The 19,800-nt window shown below is 41.5% G+C and overlaps 2 protein-coding genes across 3 annotated transcripts; one reads left to right on the forward strand and one right to left on the reverse strand.

Annotated features, from left to right (window-relative positions):
- The first annotated feature begins 1,935 nt into the window (after positions 1-1,935).
- ankrd34ba (ankyrin repeat domain 34Ba) lies at positions 1,936-4,709 on the forward strand. Its single transcript, XM_034710099.1, has one exon. The coding sequence runs from the start codon at positions 1,953-1,955 to the stop codon at positions 3,573-3,575; it is 1,623 nt and encodes a 540-aa protein (XP_034565990.1). The 5' UTR covers positions 1,936-1,952; the 3' UTR covers positions 3,576-4,709.
- Positions 4,710-6,348: 1,639 nt separating this feature from the next.
- On the reverse strand, positions 6,349-19,193 carry oclna (occludin a). 2 transcript variants are annotated; one of them, XM_034710100.1, is made up of 9 exons: positions 19,003-19,193; positions 18,259-18,348; positions 15,420-16,110; positions 15,169-15,336; positions 9,901-10,031; positions 8,956-9,141; positions 8,663-8,834; positions 7,149-7,190; positions 6,349-7,007 (listed from the first exon to the last, which is right to left on the reverse strand). In XM_034710100.1, the coding sequence occupies exons 2-9, from the start codon at positions 18,306-18,308 to the stop codon at positions 6,909-6,911; spliced, it is 1,539 nt and encodes a 512-aa protein (XP_034565991.1). In that variant the 5' UTR covers positions 18,309-18,348; positions 19,003-19,193; the 3' UTR covers positions 6,349-6,908. The 2 variants fall into 2 exon arrangements, with proteins under 2 accessions (XP_034565991.1, XP_034565992.1); XM_034710101.1 differs by lacking the exon at positions 19,003-19,193 and adding an exon at positions 18,825-18,917.
- Positions 19,194-19,800: the final 607 nt, after the last annotated feature.

Here is a 19,800-nt window from a genome sequence, read left to right on the forward strand (position 1 = left end):
AACAACAAGAAACACTAAATCTGTGACCAATGGTTCAGAAAGGTCCTGCTGCAGGCGCCTCTCCGTCAGGATCAGATTCTGGATCAGATTCAGAGGGTTGAAGTAACGCGATCTCTGAGCAGCCGTGTATATTCAGCCAACATGTAAACATTAGATCAACGTGCAGGAGAGCCGATGCACATCCACTTCCTGAGGGGGCGTGGTCAGAGAGAAAACAGACTGTTCTGAGGAGGACTGAAGAAGAGTGTTTTTCAGGCAGACCAAAATCTGATTTCAAAGTGTTTTTTTGTGCATAAACTTTAAAGACATGTTTTGGGGACCTCTTAGACCAATATATGTTGATGAAAAAAGCGAGATATGTCACCTTTAAGTTGCAAACATGAGAATAAAGTAATAATTGTATGCAAATAAAGACGTAAATTAAGGAGTTTCTTCTGAAATCTGAATTTTTTATAAATTTAATAAATTCAAGAGAAATTTTCCCTGTGTCTTTGACAGTTCAATTTGTACATATGTTGAGTTTTTTGGTTAAATATTAAATATCTCAGAGTTTTTTGGCAGTGGCTGTTTTAAACCAGCAGATGGCAGCACATCACATCATCTGTCAGTTTGGAGCAGCAACTTCCAACCATGAGAAATGAAGCCAATGCTTAGGTGTTCATAACTGCAGTTCCTACAGTGTCCACTAGAGGCTGGCAGCAGAAACACCAGAAACCACATACACATCCATTCAAAGTAGACGATCTTTACAGCAGAATTAAACATGTTTACAGCCTGGTTCAAAATACGATTTAAGTCTGATTACCTCATTTCTCTATCGTTACACACCTTACAGGGTTTGATTTATTTTCATAAGTCAGTAGTTTTAAAGATGTTAAAGTAATGAGTTTGGCGTAATTAGAGGCACGGCTGACTTTGTGAGGAAGCTAAGGCCCGCCTCTTTGCCTCATGCTAAGTTGACCAAAAGTTGGGTTTAGTTTCCACATTTCCAATATGGCGACCGCCGATGAAAGGCTTCAAAACTCTGCTTCAGAAACCAAATGGGTGACTTCACTAAGACAACATCCATTTATTATACAGTCTATGGTCTGGCCTCATGTTGGCAGTGACTAATGTTTGGAGATTGTCTAAAACTAACACTAAAACTTTTAAAAACCTCCTAATTGCCGAAATAAAAACTTAACCTACAGATCTACATTGACCAAACAATTAATACTAAACTGATATATGGGCACCAGTTTGGTCTAGTCCCCCTGTTTCAACTTCAAGCTATCCTCCACACCCTCTACTCCCCACATGTCTCTCTTCAGTCGTCCTATTTATCTCCAAAGATTTAAAAATAACTCTCGTTTGAAGAGAAGTTGGAAGCAGCTGGAGTCAGCATTTCCAGCATGGTGACTGCCATCAGTGGCTCCATATTTCTCTACAGAGAGCAGTTGGTGATGTGAAGTCACTGTGGCTACTTCTGATTTGTTTGGCTGAGGTGCACCTGGAACCTCTTCTTCTTCTTTGAGGATATATGGCGGCTGGCATTCAAGATTGTGCAACACTGCCACCTTCTGGTCTTCTTCAACCTTAATTCCAATTCAGTGGTTTTAAAGGGAGCACTATCCAAGTCCTTGCCTCCACTTTCTAATACACGATACCTCTTCTGATTATTCCCAATCTACCAAACAACCCAGGATGACAAGAGGCTTTTATTACAGCAACACAGGGATAAAAGGAACAAGGAAGAACTGCAGCATAGGAGAGAAAGCAACCACAACACAAAGATGAATAAGGGATCATCATTTAGTGTTTTGCACTTCTCCTGAGATTGCTTGCATTACTTGAGTTTCTAAACGTTGGATTTAAAGTTGTAAAAAGCTAATTCTGCCGTCTAAAAGTCTTCCTTATTCCCACAGAATCCCGTCTCACATCATCTCTAAAACCAACATCTGGGTCCTCGAGGGATGGAGGGAGAAGGCAGTAACCCGGGCCTAGCCATGGACTCAGGCAACCCCTTACTGAGAGCGGTATTCCTCCGGCGCCTGCGACTCACGCGACTGCTCCTGGAAGGAGGAGCGTACATCAACGAGAGCGACAGCCAAGGCCAGACACCTCTGATGGTGGCCTGCAAGACCCAGCACACCGACGCCCAGAGCGCCAGCCGGGTCAAGCTGGTACAGTTCCTTCTGGAGAAAGGAGCTGATCCAAACATCCAGGACAAGGCGGGTCTCTCTGCTCTGATGCATGCCTGCAGAGAGCAAGTCGGCTCTGAGGTCGTGTCTTTGCTTTTAGGTAGTGGAGCCGACATCGGCCTCGAGGATCACTCAGGGACGTCTGCGTTGGTTCACGCAGTCATGACTGGAGACTGGAAGGTGCTGAAGCTGCTGCTGGACACGTGCAAGGCCAAGGGGAAGGAGGTGATCATCATAACGACGGACCAATTCCCATGTGGGGAACTTAAAGCCAAGCAGTACCTCAGCATGCCTTCACTCGATCCTGATGATCACACAGGCAAAGCAACATCAGCAGCTCCCGCATCCCCCTCAGACATCCAGCTCATCACCTCCCCCAAGTGTTCCTCGACCTCCTTACACCCCCCACAGTCTGTCTTCTCCTTTAAAGAACCCAAGTCCTTTGGGGTTAGCTCCCATCCTTGTTCCCCTTCACGGTTTCAAAGGGTCGGCCAGGCGGTACCAAATGGACTGCAGCAGCCTCTTCTACGGTTGAACTCTGAGCCGTGGCTGAAAATCCCAGCCTCCCTGCTTGCCCATCAGCATCATCAAGACCTCAACCCGAGTGAGGACCTCTCTTTCAGGATTCCCAAACTGGATGAGGAAGGCAGCACCAGCTCGCTCAGTCATAGCTTTAACTGGTACGAAGAACGATTGGAAAAGGAGAAGGGGGTACAAGGAGACGGGAAGAACGGGTGTGCCAAACATGTCGGACAGAAGGTGTCTTTGCCAGGTCTCTTATCATCCCACTCCGCCTCCCACCCCAACCTCCACTCTGGAAACCTTGGAACAGAACCAATCAGATCCTCTTCCTCCTTCTCTGGTGGCAGAAACATTGGCTCTCAACAACTCCACAACCTGGCCTCGTCTAGTCTTTACAGCATCATCCAGAGGCGCAAGCTTGGTGCGGACATCTACAGCTCCGATCCTCAGCTAGCAATAGACATCCAACGTGTTCCTGAAGAGTCCCAGCAGAGAGCCAAAGACCTTATAGATGCCAAGAGGCTGGCCCCCTTACGTTGCTCCAGCACACTCGGGTCCAGAGAGTCATTGTCGGCCTCAGGAAGGAAGCTGCTGTCGGGGTTTGAGCGCAGAGGGTCCGGAGCGTACCTGTTGGACCAGAACTCCCAAGCCAGGCCGAGATCTCTACCACCACTGACCCTCAACTCCACCAGCAGCCCCCTCATTAATGTGTATAATCTAAACTCCGGCGGTGGAGGAGCTTACTGTGAGAAAGAGTCTGCTTTAAAAGGCTTCCTCCCCTCGGCTCCTCCTGGACACCCCAAGGAGCTGACCCGGAGGATGCTGCTGAGGAGACACTCCATTCAGACTGAGCAGTTCAAAACCACAGCGTGAAGGACCAGAGGAATGTCAGCCGTGAGTTTTAACGTGTAACATGTTTTATGTCATGTGTCCGTGCAGAAAAAACCAACGAGGGAAACTATTTAAGAAAAACAAAAACAGCCTCTAAATGTACGAACTGCAGGTTCCTTCCTCTTCTTCAGTGTGCTGTGTGATCACTGTGCTCGTGACTTCTATGTGCAACACTTTCTTAAAGACACTGTGAGGAGTTGTGTTGATTCTGGCACCCCCTATGGACAGAACTGGTGGTGTTTTTCCAATATAAGGACTGCATATCCCATGAGCACTATCAACCGTTGTAGTAAAGATGTGCCTCTTGCCAAAGCGTGCAAATGAACCTCTGATTTATGATCATTCGTTAGCTTACGTACCTGTTTAACGTTAGCCGTCACAGCCTAGGTGTCATGATGGGAGCTTCAATAAATGTCTGAATAACGTAAATATTAGATTAGATTAGATTAGATTAGATAACTTTATTGATCTCCTGTGGGGGACATTCATATGCCATAAGGGTCTGTTCACAGAATCAACAAACAATAAGACAGTACAGTCACACCATTTGAGGCCTAATTAACAGCTATGGGTCAGATCCATGGCTACAAGTGACTGCTGCAGGAACAAAGGACCTTCTAAGGAGTTCTGTGGAGTACTGAGGCATCACCAGTCGATCACTGAAGGAGCTTCTCAGTCCATTAAAAACACTGTGCAGAGGATTGCCTTCAATATGCACACCGAGTAACTGTTACCATCCTTACCCCTTACATTACAAAGCACCAACCCTATTGTTTGGCAATCTGTAGCTAGTTAGCCACCAAGCTAAGTAACTAGCTACCATAACTCATGATAATTTGAGCTTACAAGGCACCTTTCTTATTTTAATATTTGTATTGCCAGCTGTTTGATTGAGTTTAAATGAATTTCAGGCGCTTGGGAAAAGATGGACACATTTGTCAACTGTATTATAAGAATCTTTAAGATGGGACAGCCCAGTTACACTGCTGTGATGCACTCGATCTTGAAATGCACCGTCTGAAGGTCTAGCTTAGCCTTTTTTTTTCTGGAACACAGGGTTCACGAGATCAAAGTTTGTGGGTTCAAATCCAAACTAATAAACTAAAGGAGGTTAAATCACAGGCTTGATCCTATAGCTCATATTTTTGCATGGATTAGCCTCATTTTAAGTTTCCCACGGTCATTTTATCTGTTGTTGAAGTAAAAAAAATGTTTGAAGAGTGCAACTTTGAGTTTGGTAATCACTGACTTTGGCGCCCCCTGGTGGAACCATGAAAAAAAACAGCTGTTGAGGACAGCAGCACATGCTACATATCATAGCTAAAACAATCTCACACACTGTGGCTTTAAATCAAGAGGAGTTAAATGTTGTCTAAGGGCCTGTGTCCACTAACAGGACGCTTCTTTTTTTTTGCACTGGAAGCGCCTGCAACCTTAATTTCAAAGCGTTTCTCACCGTGCTTATGTTGTATTTAAGATTTACTTTAATTTAAGGAGATATTATGAAGAAAATGTAACAACAACAGAGAGGGATCACTTCCTAAAATTGGCAGCAGCTCGAGGCCTGGTTAGTTTCTCATTCACCGTAGCTGATGACAAAATTCATATCCAAAGTCCCGCCCCTTCTTGATTTTGATTGGTCATTGAAGAAGAAGGGACATTAATGAGCGTCAAATTGTTCCAGTAGTTGAACTATTTTTCAACTGAGAGCTTAGAGACAAAAGAAATGTGGTATTTGGTGCTCCCAGTGCAGAAACTGTTGTCAGTGGACACAGGCCCTAACTCAAGAGTTGTTCAAGGAGTCCTGACTGTGTTTATAAAAAGCAATCATCTGCAACTTTACTGTATAAGGAAGAGGAATATTTAATACTGTCTGAGTGTTTTTGTAGTGAGACACAGGGTTCATAGGAGCTGGGTTTTTGGGTTTAGAACAGGGGTGTCAAACTCATTTCAGTTCAGGGGCCACATTCAGCCCAATTTGATCTCAAGTGAGCCGGACCTGTAAAATCAGAACATAATAACCTATAAATAACAAAAACTCTAAATGTTTCCCTTTGTTTGCAAAAAAAAAGTACAAGTACATTCTGAAAATTTTTATATTTCATGAACTATCTTTTTACAAAAACAGTTGTTGTATTTCTCGCCATGATGAGTCTCATATAGGGCCATATATTATATTCTTTAAGCCCTGAAACCTGCTGTAAACACACCAAACACACAGGTTACCCATTCACCTGACACACAGAGTGTAATGTTTACTTCAAAAAAACAGAGAGATTATACTAGACCTTTATGGACCCCCCAGCCGGTCCAAAAAGTCTATGATTTTCCACCGGATTATGCAAACTGCAAATATTCTTTTTCCTCACTTTGAGAAAAAAAAAGTCCCGGAGTGCCGTTCAGGTGCCCCCCCTGTAGGACAAATTTGAAATACCAATGTCTAATGTCTGTAACAATGTCTTCTCTGTAATTTCAAAAGTCATCCTGTGGGCCGGATTGGAACCTCTGGCGGGCCGGTTTTGTCCCGCGGGCCGTATGTTTGACACCCCTGGTTTAGAACCAAAACACTGAACTGAAAGAGAATAAAAAGCAGACTAAGAGAGACTGCCGTGTCGTCATGTGGTCGTGAATCTGTTGTGGTTTGGTTACCTGATCTTAAGTCACTGTAAATGTTAAAAACAGCAGAGAGAGCACATCCTAGGAGTGTTACTGTGTTCAAAGAGTCCTGAACGTGTTTGTACAAATCTGCCACCCGTGTACTGTAATAAAGGAATTTATTAAGATAAAAACATGACAGGAAACAATGTAAAAGTACATCACTATGCAATAAACATGCATAGCCATTCAAAAGTGTCCGTTTGTTCAATCATATATACATACACAGAAACACACCTGAACTTCACACGATGCTTTAAAATAAAATCACAGCTTCCCAAATATTTACACGATGACACTGCCGATAAAAATCTGAATTAAAAAGACGGTAAAAAAGAAGAGACTCGTGTTGAGTCACTGAATCAAGAGCTATTAAAAACAGCTGGATTATGCATCATTGGTGTTAACAGCGTAATCTGAAGCAGAATAAATACAGCTAACAGTATCCATGGCAGGTGATACTGCTAATACAAACAGCGGTGTAATACAGATTATCGTTAGCTGTGCTTCAAAGTAAAAACAAAGTCTGCAGTGTTTCATCGGCTAACAGCTCAGACGTCCTCAGAGCTCAGTAACCTACAGTCTGCTCACTGTTATAAAATCTTAGTCCCTTCTGCCTCTGACCCGGACAGGCGTGAAGTCGCCCAGGCGTGAAGTCGCTCAGGCTCTGCGGTCGTAGTCGCTCACCATCTTCTTGATGTGATTCAGTTTGCCCTTCAGATATTTACACCTGCGCTTCTTCACCCGGTAATCTGGAGACTGAACAAAGAGAAGAGAGACGTGATCATGATGTTACACAACCGACAGCTTGGAAGTTATGAGAGTAAAAAAGCAGGAGCTGTAATGAGTGTCCGGTGACAGCAGGGCCGTGATGAATCTGGGTTTTGTAATCCCACGTACCTTTTTCAGGTTCTTTATCCTGGTGTACTCGTCCATCGCGTCCTGTTAGAGAGAGAGAGAACTCATCAGAGACACATTTCAAAGTCAGATTCAAACACTAAAATCTGGAACAACATGCTGGTTATTATAAGGAAAAGATTCTGAGAAAGTAAAGATTGGTACTGGTTCCAGATTTGAACATTTCTGCACGAGACGGGTGCATAGGATGTTTTTGTTTTTTTTCCTTTAAGTTATATTTTTGGGCTTTTTGCCTTTATTTGATAGGACAGCTGAAGAGAGACAGGAAATGTGGGGAGTAGAGAGCGGAGGAAGACATGCAGGAAATGGTCGACCGGCCAGGAATCGAAACCAGCGACCCCCGTGACGAGGACTGTAGCATCTGTATGTGGGGTGCTTAGACCGCTAGGCCACCAGCGCCCCTATAGGATGTGTTTTTAATGATGCTCCACCAATGTACATCACAGCTTATTCAGGTGATGCAAGTCCATATAAAACACACTTTTGAAACAAGTTTTAGTAGAATGCAGCTCTTAATTATTTATTTCATAATCTGGTTGTTGTAAATGTGACCAAAGCTGAAGAAGTGTTTTCTGTTTCAAAGTAAATGTATCTTCTATCATGTCTTTAACCATGTTTTTAACCACTACAGATACTGTATAGTCTCTGCAAACAGGTTTAAAAACATGTGGATGTGATAAAAGTTGTCCTAAATGACTCAAAAAATATTGATTTATCATTTATGGGCAAAAAACGACAGAAAGTTTCCATTGTATTTTGGCTTGAGTGACAAAACGGCCACTAGGGGGCAGCAGAAACGCTTCTAAACACTGATAAAGTACCTTGTAAAGATTATTAAGTAAACTTGTTGGCAAATAGAGGTTTGGTAACATCCAAGATAAACAGTATGGTCCATTTTAAATGTAAATACAGTGTCCTCTCGTTTTTTGCTCCGTTTTTGGTCACTACCAACAAGTGAGAAAGATATCAGGCGTTTTAGCTGCTAAATGTGACGCTGTATCTTCCTACTGTAGACTGTATAGCTGCCTGCTACAGCTTGAAACAACACTGATGAAGAGGGAACAATGTTGGAATCGTGGTCCAAAAAAATCAGAAAAGCAAAGTGCAGAAAGTTGCTGAAAAGTTTGGAAAAACTGAGAACTTGATGACTTTTAATGAACTCTTTTCAAATCACACATTTGGTTCATTGTCAGTATGAACACATTGATGAAAGCAACTTTAACTGGATGAATTTAGAGTTGATTTTTGGTCTTTTATGCCCTTTATTGAGAGGACAGGACGGTGGATAGAGCAGGAAAACTAGGAGAAGGCCACAGGTTGGAATCAAGTCCGATTTAGGGACAATCTCAAGGACAAACTTGCGCCCCGATAAGATCTAGTTCTATCAGCACGCCACAGGAAGAAACTGACAGAAGCAGTGGAAGCAGTCCTGGATGCATGAATGAGTTTTAATGAGACAATAAATTAAAAATGTATGTTTTCCTGCGAGCTCTCACCAGGTACTGCGGGCTCCCCTCCTGCAGGTCATCCAGCTCTCGGTCCACATCGGACAGGTTCTTGTTGAGGGTGTCCAGCTCGGCCTGCAGGTCTTTGTACTCCTGATGGTCCCGGTCGAACTCCCGCTTGTAGTCATTACGATCCTGCTCGTTGGCTATCGGAGGATACTCTCTGAAGAGGCAAAGAGAGAGAGAAGTTAGGAGCAGGACTTTGATCTGTTTGGAGTGTATCCTCTGGGAGTCAAACTCCTCTCCTCCAGCAGATCAAACCCTCGTCTTTATTCCCCTCCTACCTGTCGAAGTCATCGTCGTCCAGCTCGTCTCCTGAGGAGTTGTAGTCCGTGTCGTAGTCCTGCCCGTCAGCGCGGCGAGGCCGGCCCGCTCGCCTCTTCTTGGGCCTCCCGGCGGAGCTCGGGGGCTCGGAGTAACTGCTGTAAGGAGCTCCGTTCTGCAGAGGCAGATCCTCTACAGCTACAGGCCTGTGAGACAAAATGTAAAGCATTACATGAACAGCATCATAGAGCAGAAAGGTACAGACTGCAAATCTGAGCGTGCAGAAACCTCAAACCTAGCTGCTGCTGCTCTTGTTGTTGGTTCTGCTTTTAATCTCTGACTCTTCAGGTTCCTCGTGTGACGTAGGACGACCTGATAAGCACTTGTGTTGAGATTTACGCTCACATCATTCTACTTTGATGAGTCAGAACTCAAACAATGACTTCCTGTTTCTGTGTCTGCACTTCTTCTTGCAGTGTCATCAGCACTGAAGTATTTCACGTAGTCTCTGTGCCGCGGGTAAACAAAGAATCATGACTATCTGTGTTGAAACTGTCAACAGAGCTGACAGACACCTTGGCGGTATCTGTGCTGGATCTTCTCTGACTCTGCAGTTCACAGATAAAACAAACGGAACAACCTGCTTTACATTTCTGAAGCAGAACAAGTTTGAGCCTGTTTTTTTTTTTAAAGTGGCGCTCTGAGGGGAACCAGTTTAAACTCTACACTCTACTTCTGCACGATGCACTCAGACTATAAATGACTATGTTTTTAAGGAGGGCTGTTCTGCTGTTGTCTTATTGGACAGCTTTGAGGGAGGCAGGAGTGAAGGATGACATGCACCAAATTCTGCGACCTGCGCCACCAGGACTGTAGACAGAAATGTAAACATGAAGCCTTTTCTATCACGTTCAGATTTGGTCCCTGCAGAACTTCCTGAGCTGCTGTCAGCGTCGTGTACTCACGGTGGAGTGTACTCGTACGGGGGTTTGTCGTAGTTGGTGCTCTCGTCATCCAGGTAACCTCTGGAGCTCCTCAGCTTCTCGGGGTATTCTGACATCGGGAGGGGTTCAGGGTCAGCGGACACGTTGTTCACCTTCAGGGGAAACAAAATCAAACATATTAACCTCATGTATCAATGTTGATCATTTCAGACTTACAAAATAAAACCTCAGTCATCTCTTGATACCTGATGATATGTCTCCAGATCTTTAAACAACATTGATATGAGCAACATAAACATCAGCTAACTCTTGATTTTTTTTGAAGAAAATTATGTTGGGAGATGTGGGAAAAATATATCATGATTAAAATAAAAATACATATCATGATATAGCTAAAAAAAACACCCTGATATAAATATAAAATAGAAATCATGACATGAATCAAGATATATCAAAATATAGATAAAAAAACAGCACAATAATAAAATGATATGATATATAGAAATAAACCACAATATAAATTAAAAGTATAACAAATTATATTTAAAAAATATATCATGATTTAAATAAAAAGAATAAAACAATATGAATTAAAATATGTTACGCTATAAATAATAAATATATCAGGATATAAATAAAAAATATATCATGATTAAAATACAAATACATAGCACTATATAGTTTTAAAATACAGCCTAATATAAATAAAAAATATAAATCATGATATGAATAAATATATATCAAAATATAAATCAAAAATGCAGCACAATAAAAATTTAATTATATCATAATTTAAATAGAAATATTCCACAATATAAATTTAAATTATAATGTTATAAATAAAAACAAATCACTGTATAAATAAAGAGTTTAACGCGTTATAAATTTTAAAAAAATCAAGATTTATATTAAAAATAATACAACAATATAAATAAAAATATTTCATTTTATAAATAATTAATATACCAGGACATAAATACAAAATATGTCATTATTTAAAAATAAATAAAAATTGTCAGAAAATAAATATTGAATATATCACAATATTCCTATGGAAGGATCAGGAACTGGACTTCACTATAATTCTTTCTCATTTTGTTTAAATACTATTTTGACCAGTAAACAACTTTTGTAGAACCAAATATTTCTTAACCTGGTTTCTGAACTATTTCTTTGCATCAATGCTTTGTGTTTTCTTCACCTTTTCATTATCTTATCTTGTCTTTTTCACATCATGATTAATAAGTTTGTTTAAACATGCCAGCTGTGTGTGGCATTGTGTTTCAGCAGCAGTGCATATTGTGTAATCGTGCTGTTAAAGGTAAGAGGTATGTCATTTACAACAATTTAGGGTGTGTAGTTTGGAATGTGAAAGATTATTGTTCTAATAACTTGACACCGAGACTAAAACAACAATGCAACATTAAAAATGTTTCTGCACTCAGATCAGGCTTCAGCAAACAAACACGCTCCAGTAGACTCTCATCAGTCCTCTCTGCAGGAACCTTCTGATGGGAGTCTCCCTCCAGACCGACACTTTGGATCTCTACCAGCTCTGGTATGATAAACCTGCACCAACATGTCCTCTAAATGCTACATAAGTGAGCTGCACCCTGCTGCACACGCTCAAAACAACATGTATGTGCTGCAGGGAGAGAGAGAGGGAGAGAGAGAGAGAGAGAGAGAGAGAGAGAGAGAGAGAGAGAGAGAGAGAGAGAGAGAGAGAGAGAGAGAGAGAGAGAGAGAGAGAGATCATGTTTCTCTTCTGGTGTTTTGTGTCTGAAAGTATCTGCTGGACTTCAGAGCACCAGTCCGACCTGTTCTTCCTCTTCATTGCTCCGCCGCGCTGAATGTCATCATGACTTCAGACTATTATCAAAATGACTCACACACACTCATCGCCACTTATACAGGGGGTCAATGTGAGAGTCGTTTTGAAACACTCCTGAAAATAGCTGCAGAAAGAGTGATTCACTGAGAAATGTAAACACTGAATCTGAATGTCGGATGCTGAAAAGTGCAGCTGTGTTGTTTTGCTGCAGATTCAAACTGTCACCTGTGTTCGTGCCACACCTTGAAACTAGGAAGAAGGAGCTCACAGGCTCCACACTTCTTTCCCTCCCCCGCTGATAAACAGGTGACAGCCGCCTAACCTGTTGAACTACTTCAGCTGACACACAAACGGCGTCTGTGCTGCTGCTTGTTCTTCTGAGCACAGAAACTTCACCTGCTATGAGCCTCTCTGAGCCGCTGTGATTATTACTGTGCTCTTTCATTTACAGGAAGTTCCAGGATTAATAAATAACTCCACAGATATAAGAAAAATCATCCTTAGTGACATCTTCAGTCTGTAGCTCTCACTCTTTGTCATATTTTGATTGGCTGTGGCTGCACAATAAGTCTCTTAATCAAGTAGTTGTCACTGAATTCATCCCTCATTTTTTCAGACACCAATCAATAACTTTGAGCATTAAAAAATAACAACAAATTCTTATTTTAGCCTCTTTAATATAAATACTTTCTGATTTAGTATCTCTCTTGTACGAGTTGAATAAATATCTTTGGGTTAAGGACAAAAAAAAAAGGAAATTTTTCTTTTTTAGACCAAATAATCAAATTAAACATGATAAAAACAGCAAAACAGTTGTCAGTTACATCCCTAATATTATTAATTATCATGTAAGTTCTTGTTTAAAATAGTAGTTTGATCATTTTATTTATAAATGATCATAAAATAAGGGACAGGCCCGTTTTCTGATTTTAGCCTCTGAAATATAAATACTTCCTGATTTATTATATCTCTTGTACAAGTTGAATTTAATATCTCTGGGTTAAGGACAAAATAAACTATTTAAAGAGTTCTTTTCACCAGTTTCTCACTAATTCAGACCATTTTCCCAAATTAAACATCAAAACAATTGTCATTTGCGTCCCTAATATTATTGAATATTATGTCAATTCTTGTTTAAGGTGGTAGTTTGATCATTTTGTGTATAAATGATCAGAAAATAAGGGACATGTCTGTTAAAATCGACCATAAATCAGCATCATATCTTTATCTGTCAATCAGTTTCTGACTTATTTAGACCAATTTCCAAAATAAATCATCATTAAAACATCAAAACAGTTGTCAGTTACATCCTTATATTATTGATTATCATGTAAATTCTTCTTTAAGATAGTAGTTTGATCATTTGTCCTATAAATTATGAGAAAATAAGGGACAAGTCTGTTAAAATCCACCATAAAATCAGCATCATATGTCTTATTTAGTCCAAACAAGAGTCAAAACCCTTAAAATATTCATTTAATTATCATATATGACAAAAATAAGCTTCATTTTCTCACTTATTTGAAGTATTTATAACCCCGCCTCTCGCCCAATGACAGCTGTGATAGGCTCCAGCTCCACAGAGACATGAACGGAGTATGTGGTAAAGATAATGGACGGATTGATGTCTCACTAAGAACCTTGCTGTGGTAAATACTTGATTCTGATTGGTTAAAACCACATCACAATGTTTTTTAACTCTCAAAAGCAGAAGAGGAATGGGATGAAAGGGAATTGAATGCCTCTGATGATCAAAGCCACATTAATCTCAACAACAGAAGCGATACATGAGACGACCTGATCCCACGTCACATTAATTCAACCCACAGAAAGCAGTCCAGCTCTTTCCTCCTCTGCCTGTTGACACTGTGGTGAAAACACAAGTGTCGTCTCAGGCTGGTGTTGAGAGTCGGGAAATAATGACAGTTCTCTGGCAGGATGGACGAGACCTCCATGAGGGTCCTGCTCACCCTGTTGGGGCTCCAATATGCATCCTAATGATACCTGATAAATGGTCGTATTAAAACACCTGTCAGGAGATTTATCAACCTGTTGTTTTGAACATGTTAACTTGTCATTTAAGAAACTTTTAGACAATCTTTTGGATATCTGCCATCATTGTTTACACTGGGAGGCTGATTAACTGACCAAGGATATATACTTCATATTAATCATATTAAACAACAATGCTGGTAGACGTGAATTTCATGCAAGTGTCAAAAACTAGCCGAAAATGAAAGTTTCAGTTGTTTTTCCCCAACATAACGTCTCCAACCCAACCTCCTTAAAGGGGACATATCACGCTTTTGTCATCAACATATATTGGTCTAAGAGGTCCCAAAAACATGTATTTAAAGTTTATGCTCAAAAAAACACTTTGAAATCAGATTTTGGCATGCCTGAAAAGCCCTCTTCTTCATTCCTCCTCAGAACAGTCTGTTTTCCCTCTGACCACGCCCCCTCAGGAAGTGGATGTGGTCTCGGCTCTCCAGCACGTTGATCTAATGTTTACATGTTGGCTGAATATACACGGCTGCTCAGAGATCGCGTTACTTCAACCCTCTGAATCTGATCCTGGCGGAGAGGCGCCTGTAGCAGGACCTTTCTGAAGGATTGGTCATAGATTTAGTGTTTCTTGTTGTTTTATTTATCAGTATGTAGACGTGTGTCTTGGTACACAGCTACGAACATGTAGCTATGTGGCTATGCTAACTAGCGCTAGCACTTATCCATGATAAATCATCCACTAAATCTTCAAATCTGCAGACGTGGGGAGTAAAACCGACCTCTGCCAGAAAGGCAGCAGGACCTTTTATGAAGGATTGGTCACAGATTTAGTGTTTCTTGTTGTTTTATTTGTCAGTATGTCGACGTGTGTCTTGGTACACAGCTACAGCTACAGCTATGAACATATAGCTATGTGGCTATGCTAATTAGCGCTAGCACTTTTCCATGATAAATAAAAATCATCCACTAGATCTTCAAATCTGCAGACGTGGGGAGTAAAACCGACCTTTGCGTTTATTAAGACAGCCTACAACTAGCATGCCTCCCTCCTAAGCTCCTTGTTAGCACACATGTGTGCAGGGAATGAAAAACGGAGGAGGGATTCAGTATTATTTTATACAGTCTATGGGCTGAACAAGCTCCGAGCTCTGACTCCGTGACAGACCGGATATTGCTGTTACGTAACAAAAACACGGAAGTCTGAAACGGCTCGTTTCACACACATTTACAGAAAGGTGTAGAAATCAGAACAGGGGCAGAATGGATTTTTTTCATTCTTGGGGGGTTTGTAGACATGCCAGGGACACAGATTTCAGGTAAAGAACCATTAAAAAGTCAATTTTGCATGATATGTCACCTTTAAGATCAATATTACTCCAACAGTCAGAGGCAGCTTTAAATATGACAGCTCTTCATATTTCTGGCTCTCTCATTGTTTCAGCGTGACTCACCCAGGCCTCCACATCTTGGGGCGGCTCCATCTCGTCAATGACCTTCACTTTCTTCCACAGGATGTTGCTCTTTCCGAAGCTTTGGATCTTCTGGCGAGTCTTCAGAGCGAACACGAGCATGATGATCAGAGCGAGGGTGACCAGGAAGCCGAAAACTATCGCGATGGCCTGATAAGAGAAACAAAACGCAGCGTTAGAATTCAAATCTGACCAATCTGTGACATGAGATATCAAAAAGGGGGCGTGGTTACCTCTTGTGGCTCCACGACGCAGTAGTGGTACAGGTACTGGTTCACGAACACTCCTGTAGTCTGGGGTTGTTGGTACTGGGCACAAAGACCGGCGATCTGACTCCCGTAGGCGGATCCAGCAGACTGAGCCATGGGGTTCACCGCTACCAGGTAGACTATAGTGGCTATTAGCATCAGTAACGCTAGGATGGCACAGATGATGACCACGGCGAGGTAGAACCTCCTGCTCTGTGATAGACTCTGATGAGACACGATGATGATGAAGATGGCCAAGCCTGCGATGAAGGTGATGGCTGCCATGGCGATCATGAACCCTTTGCCTTTCCGGGGGTCGTTGTAGTTTCCTCCGAGTCCACCGTAGCCGTAGCCGTTTCCTGCGCCGTATCCGCCGCCGCCAAAGGAGCCGTAGTTACTGCCACCGCCATAACCTCCTCCTCCATAGCCACCTCCGTAACCTCCGCCGCCATATGAGCCCCCGTACGTTCCCCCGTACCCGCCACCCCCAAAACCACCCATCGCTCCCTGACTGTCCCACGCCAGAGTGGAGGCAACGCAGGCAAATATGGCCACGCACATCACGATGACGATGATGCCCATGATTTTGAGGACGCCCGGCGGAGACGTCCAGCGGTAGAAGTGCTGGAACTCGTCATCGGGGTAGTACGAGTAGGCCGGCTGGGCGGGGGGGTTACTGGAAGAGAGGAAAGAAGTACGATGTGAACAACAGAATTTAAACGTCACGTTAATCAGATTCAAGCTGGTCTCTTTACCGTCTTGATGTACCCTCTAACACGAGTATTAATGTACTGCACCTTTAACATCCGTCTCATACCTCAAGGTGTAATACCACTAAGTGTCTGTTCTATGGTACCCTTTAGGATTACATTTGAGGGTATCCTTTTAGAGCCTCTTTAAGGTACCCATTCTGTGTCTGTTTTGAGGTATCCTTATGTAATCTGTTTTAAGGTTTAACCATTACATTGTTCAATTTAAATGTCCGTGTTAACGTACCTTAAAGCAGTGATCTATACTCAGCTGCCAGAGTCTATTTCAAGGAACAGGATCGTTAAGCATCTGTTTTAAGGTACCCTAACACAGACCCTAATTTCCCTTTGGTGTCTGCTTGTAGGAAAGTTGAATCGTCTATCTTAATTCAACGATCAGCATTCATTGTCACCATGTCATGCCTGTTTTAAAGTACCCTATCATCATCTGTATTAGGGTACATGTGCAGGGTTTGTTGTTGTTTTCGGGTACCCTTTTCTACCTGTTTTAAAGAATATTGTTGCAGTCCATTGAAAGGTACCCTCTACAAACAACTTTTACAAGGAGCCAATTAGAGTCTATGTCAGGGTACCCTAAATCAACCACTACATTTCCCTTGGGTGTCTGTTTTTAAGGTGAATTCAAGCATCCATCTTAATTCAACAATCAGCATTCGTTTCAGGGAATCGCTCCATGTCATGTCTGTTTTCAGGTACCCCATTGTCATCTGTATTAGGGTACATGTGAAGGGGTTTTGGTTTTCGGGTACCCTTTCCTACCTGTTTAAAGAATAATGTTGCTGTCCATTGAAAGGTACCCTTAACACATCTGTTTCAAGGAGCCCATTAGAGTCTATGTCAGGGTACCCAAAATCAGACACTACATTTCCCTTGGGTGTCCGTTTTAAGTTGAATTCACGCATCTATCTTAATTCAACTATCAGCATTCGTTTCAAGGTATGGCACCATGTCATGCCTGTTTTAAGGTACCCTATCATCATCTGCATTAGGGTACATGGTTAAGGTTAGTTGTTGATTTATACTACCCTTTCCTAGCGGCTTTAAAGAACAATGTTGCTGTCTATTGAAAGGTACCCTCTACAAACAACTGTTTCAAGGAGCCCATTGAAGTCAATATCAAGGTACCCTAAATCAGACACTACATTTCCCTTGGGGGTCCGTTCTAAGGTGAATTGAAGCATCTATCTTAATTCAACGACCAGCATTCGTTTCAATGTATGGCACCATGTCGTGCCTGTTTTAAGGTACCTTATCGTCATCTGGACTAGGGTACATGTGTAGGGTCTGTTGTTGTTTAAGGGTACCCTTTTCTACCTGTTTAAAAGAATAATGTTGCCATCTATTGAAAGCTACCCTCTACAAACAACTTTTTCAAGGAGCCCATTACAGTTTCATCAAGGTACCCAAAATCAGACATTACATTTCCCTACAGTGTCCATTTTAAGATGCATTCAAGCATCTAGATAATCCAGAAGCTAGTGTCCATTTAAGTGAAGGGTTTAAGCATGTTTGGGTGTTACCTTTAAAATATATCATCTGTTTCAAGGTACCCTTTTAGCCCAAGCTTTTAAAACCCATTAAGTGTCTGTTTTATAAGATTTTTAGCTTCTGCTTTTAAGTTTGCCTTATCTTTTTTAGGTGCCTTTTTAAACTTACCTTAGCATCTGTTTCAAGTTACCCTTTAAAGGCTGTTTTCAGGCACCCTTGTGCTTATCATATATACGCCTCAGCTTTAATTTTAAACCAACTTTCAGCTCTTTTTAAAGGTTTTCTTTCAACTTCTGATCTGGATGCTGAAAGAAGCCCTTATGCTTGTATTTTAGGCGCTTTTTTGTGCTCGTTTCATGGTACCTCAGCCTTTAACGGCCATTCTTTAAAGCACAGATGGTATCTTTCAAATGAAGAAGTATCTGGAGTAACGTTGTAAAAGGGGCCTCCATATGCAGGCGGTCATTCAGTCATAAACTCAGTTAAAGGCTGTGTAAATATCTGAAATATGTAAAACCCAGCTAACAGAGAGGTTTACATTCGACTGATCAAAGAGAGACACTTACTATCCGTCTGACTCATAGGGAGGCGGACTCCCGTTTGGCCTGGAGGACATTTCTGCTGGATCCACTTGGGTGCTTATCTGTGGAGAGGATCTGGAAGAAGGTTTCTATTGTTAGGACATAAATACAAATATTCACAACAGAACTGCAATTCATAAATACCTTCAATTTGGATTAGTTTCCTGATTAAATGTTTGCTATGTTTGAAAAAGTGTGCTGAATTCAACCCTCCGTACAGTCCAACAGGTACACAGGTGATCCAATGTTAAAGACCAAAAAGGCAACACTTTCTCACATGTTTTTGCATTTAAATATAAATTAAATATCATGAATATGTCTGTTCTCTTGAAAAGCAAACATCAAATTGTTGAATCCCTTTATGTACAACTAAACAACAACAATCCTGACATCCTGTTAGGTTTTGAACTAACATTTACACAACAGCAGACTGTGACTGTGACTAAATTCACCTTATTTAAGAATGTTAAATTATAAATATTCACATGTTGACTAAACAACATCACAGCCAACAAATTCAACATCATTTCAACACCTTCATTAATAAAGACCTCTCAGTTTGTTCTCCTCGATCTGTCCTCCCCAGCACGGATAATAAGCAGCTGCCTGATTAGTCTCTAACACACACCTGTCCTTGTTGTGTCTCCAGGTGAAACACTATCACAGATTTAAAGTCACAGAATAAAGAAACATCTGTTCTCCCCTCACAGAGAGAAAGTCTGGACTCACCTGTCTCTGGGTCTCCTCCTGTGTTGAACGCTCCTCCTGAAATGTTTCACCTGAAACTGCTGCAGCTCATAAACACATCCTCACCACACCCAGACCAGCTCGCTCTCGGTCTGATAGGCCACGCCCCCTCCGCACAGGTGTCGCGTTACGTATCCACACCGGAAGTCCTCACTCGAGCCGGTCTCAGGGGACATACCTGAGATTACTGCAGTGAGTGATGAAGAGGAACAAAGACTCAGGATCAGGAGATAAGGAGTGTTTGAGTTTGGAGTCAGTGGTGATGATCTGATGAAGCAGGAAGTGTAGAAAATAAAGTTCATGATGTCTGAATGCAAAACAAACAGTAAAAGATATTACATTTATATTATATATTCAATAAAAAACATGATTTAGGTCAGTAGGGTCAACATGTATGGATACATTTTTGCATAAATTACACAAATAGTGATGTAATTTTTTCTTTAAAGCACCTCAAAGGCACAAAATGATCACATTAAATGTTAAATTTGGGACACTTTTTCTTTTCCCTTTCAACTGGTTTAAAAAAAAGAGAAGCACTATGCTGTAGTTTTCTTTTTCTAAATCATCACTTCTTTTTAGTCTGGCCTGAAATATAAATAGAAACTTTTATCGCTTTTACTTTGTTAATAGGAAGTGATTTGACACCTCCCCAGCTGCTGGGAGATTTCAAATATGATCTACACCTGAACCACGTCCCTGCACGGTGAGCTGGTGCTTTTGAGCTAGCACCGCCTTTGAGCTAGTTCTGCCTTTGCGCTAGTACCACTTTTGAGCTAT

Source organism: Notolabrus celidotus, chromosome 19 (assembly GCF_009762535.1).
Source record: "Notolabrus celidotus isolate fNotCel1 chromosome 19, fNotCel1.pri, whole genome shotgun sequence".
In the NCBI taxonomy this organism is placed as follows: domain Eukaryota; kingdom Metazoa; phylum Chordata; class Actinopteri; order Labriformes; family Labridae; genus Notolabrus; species Notolabrus celidotus.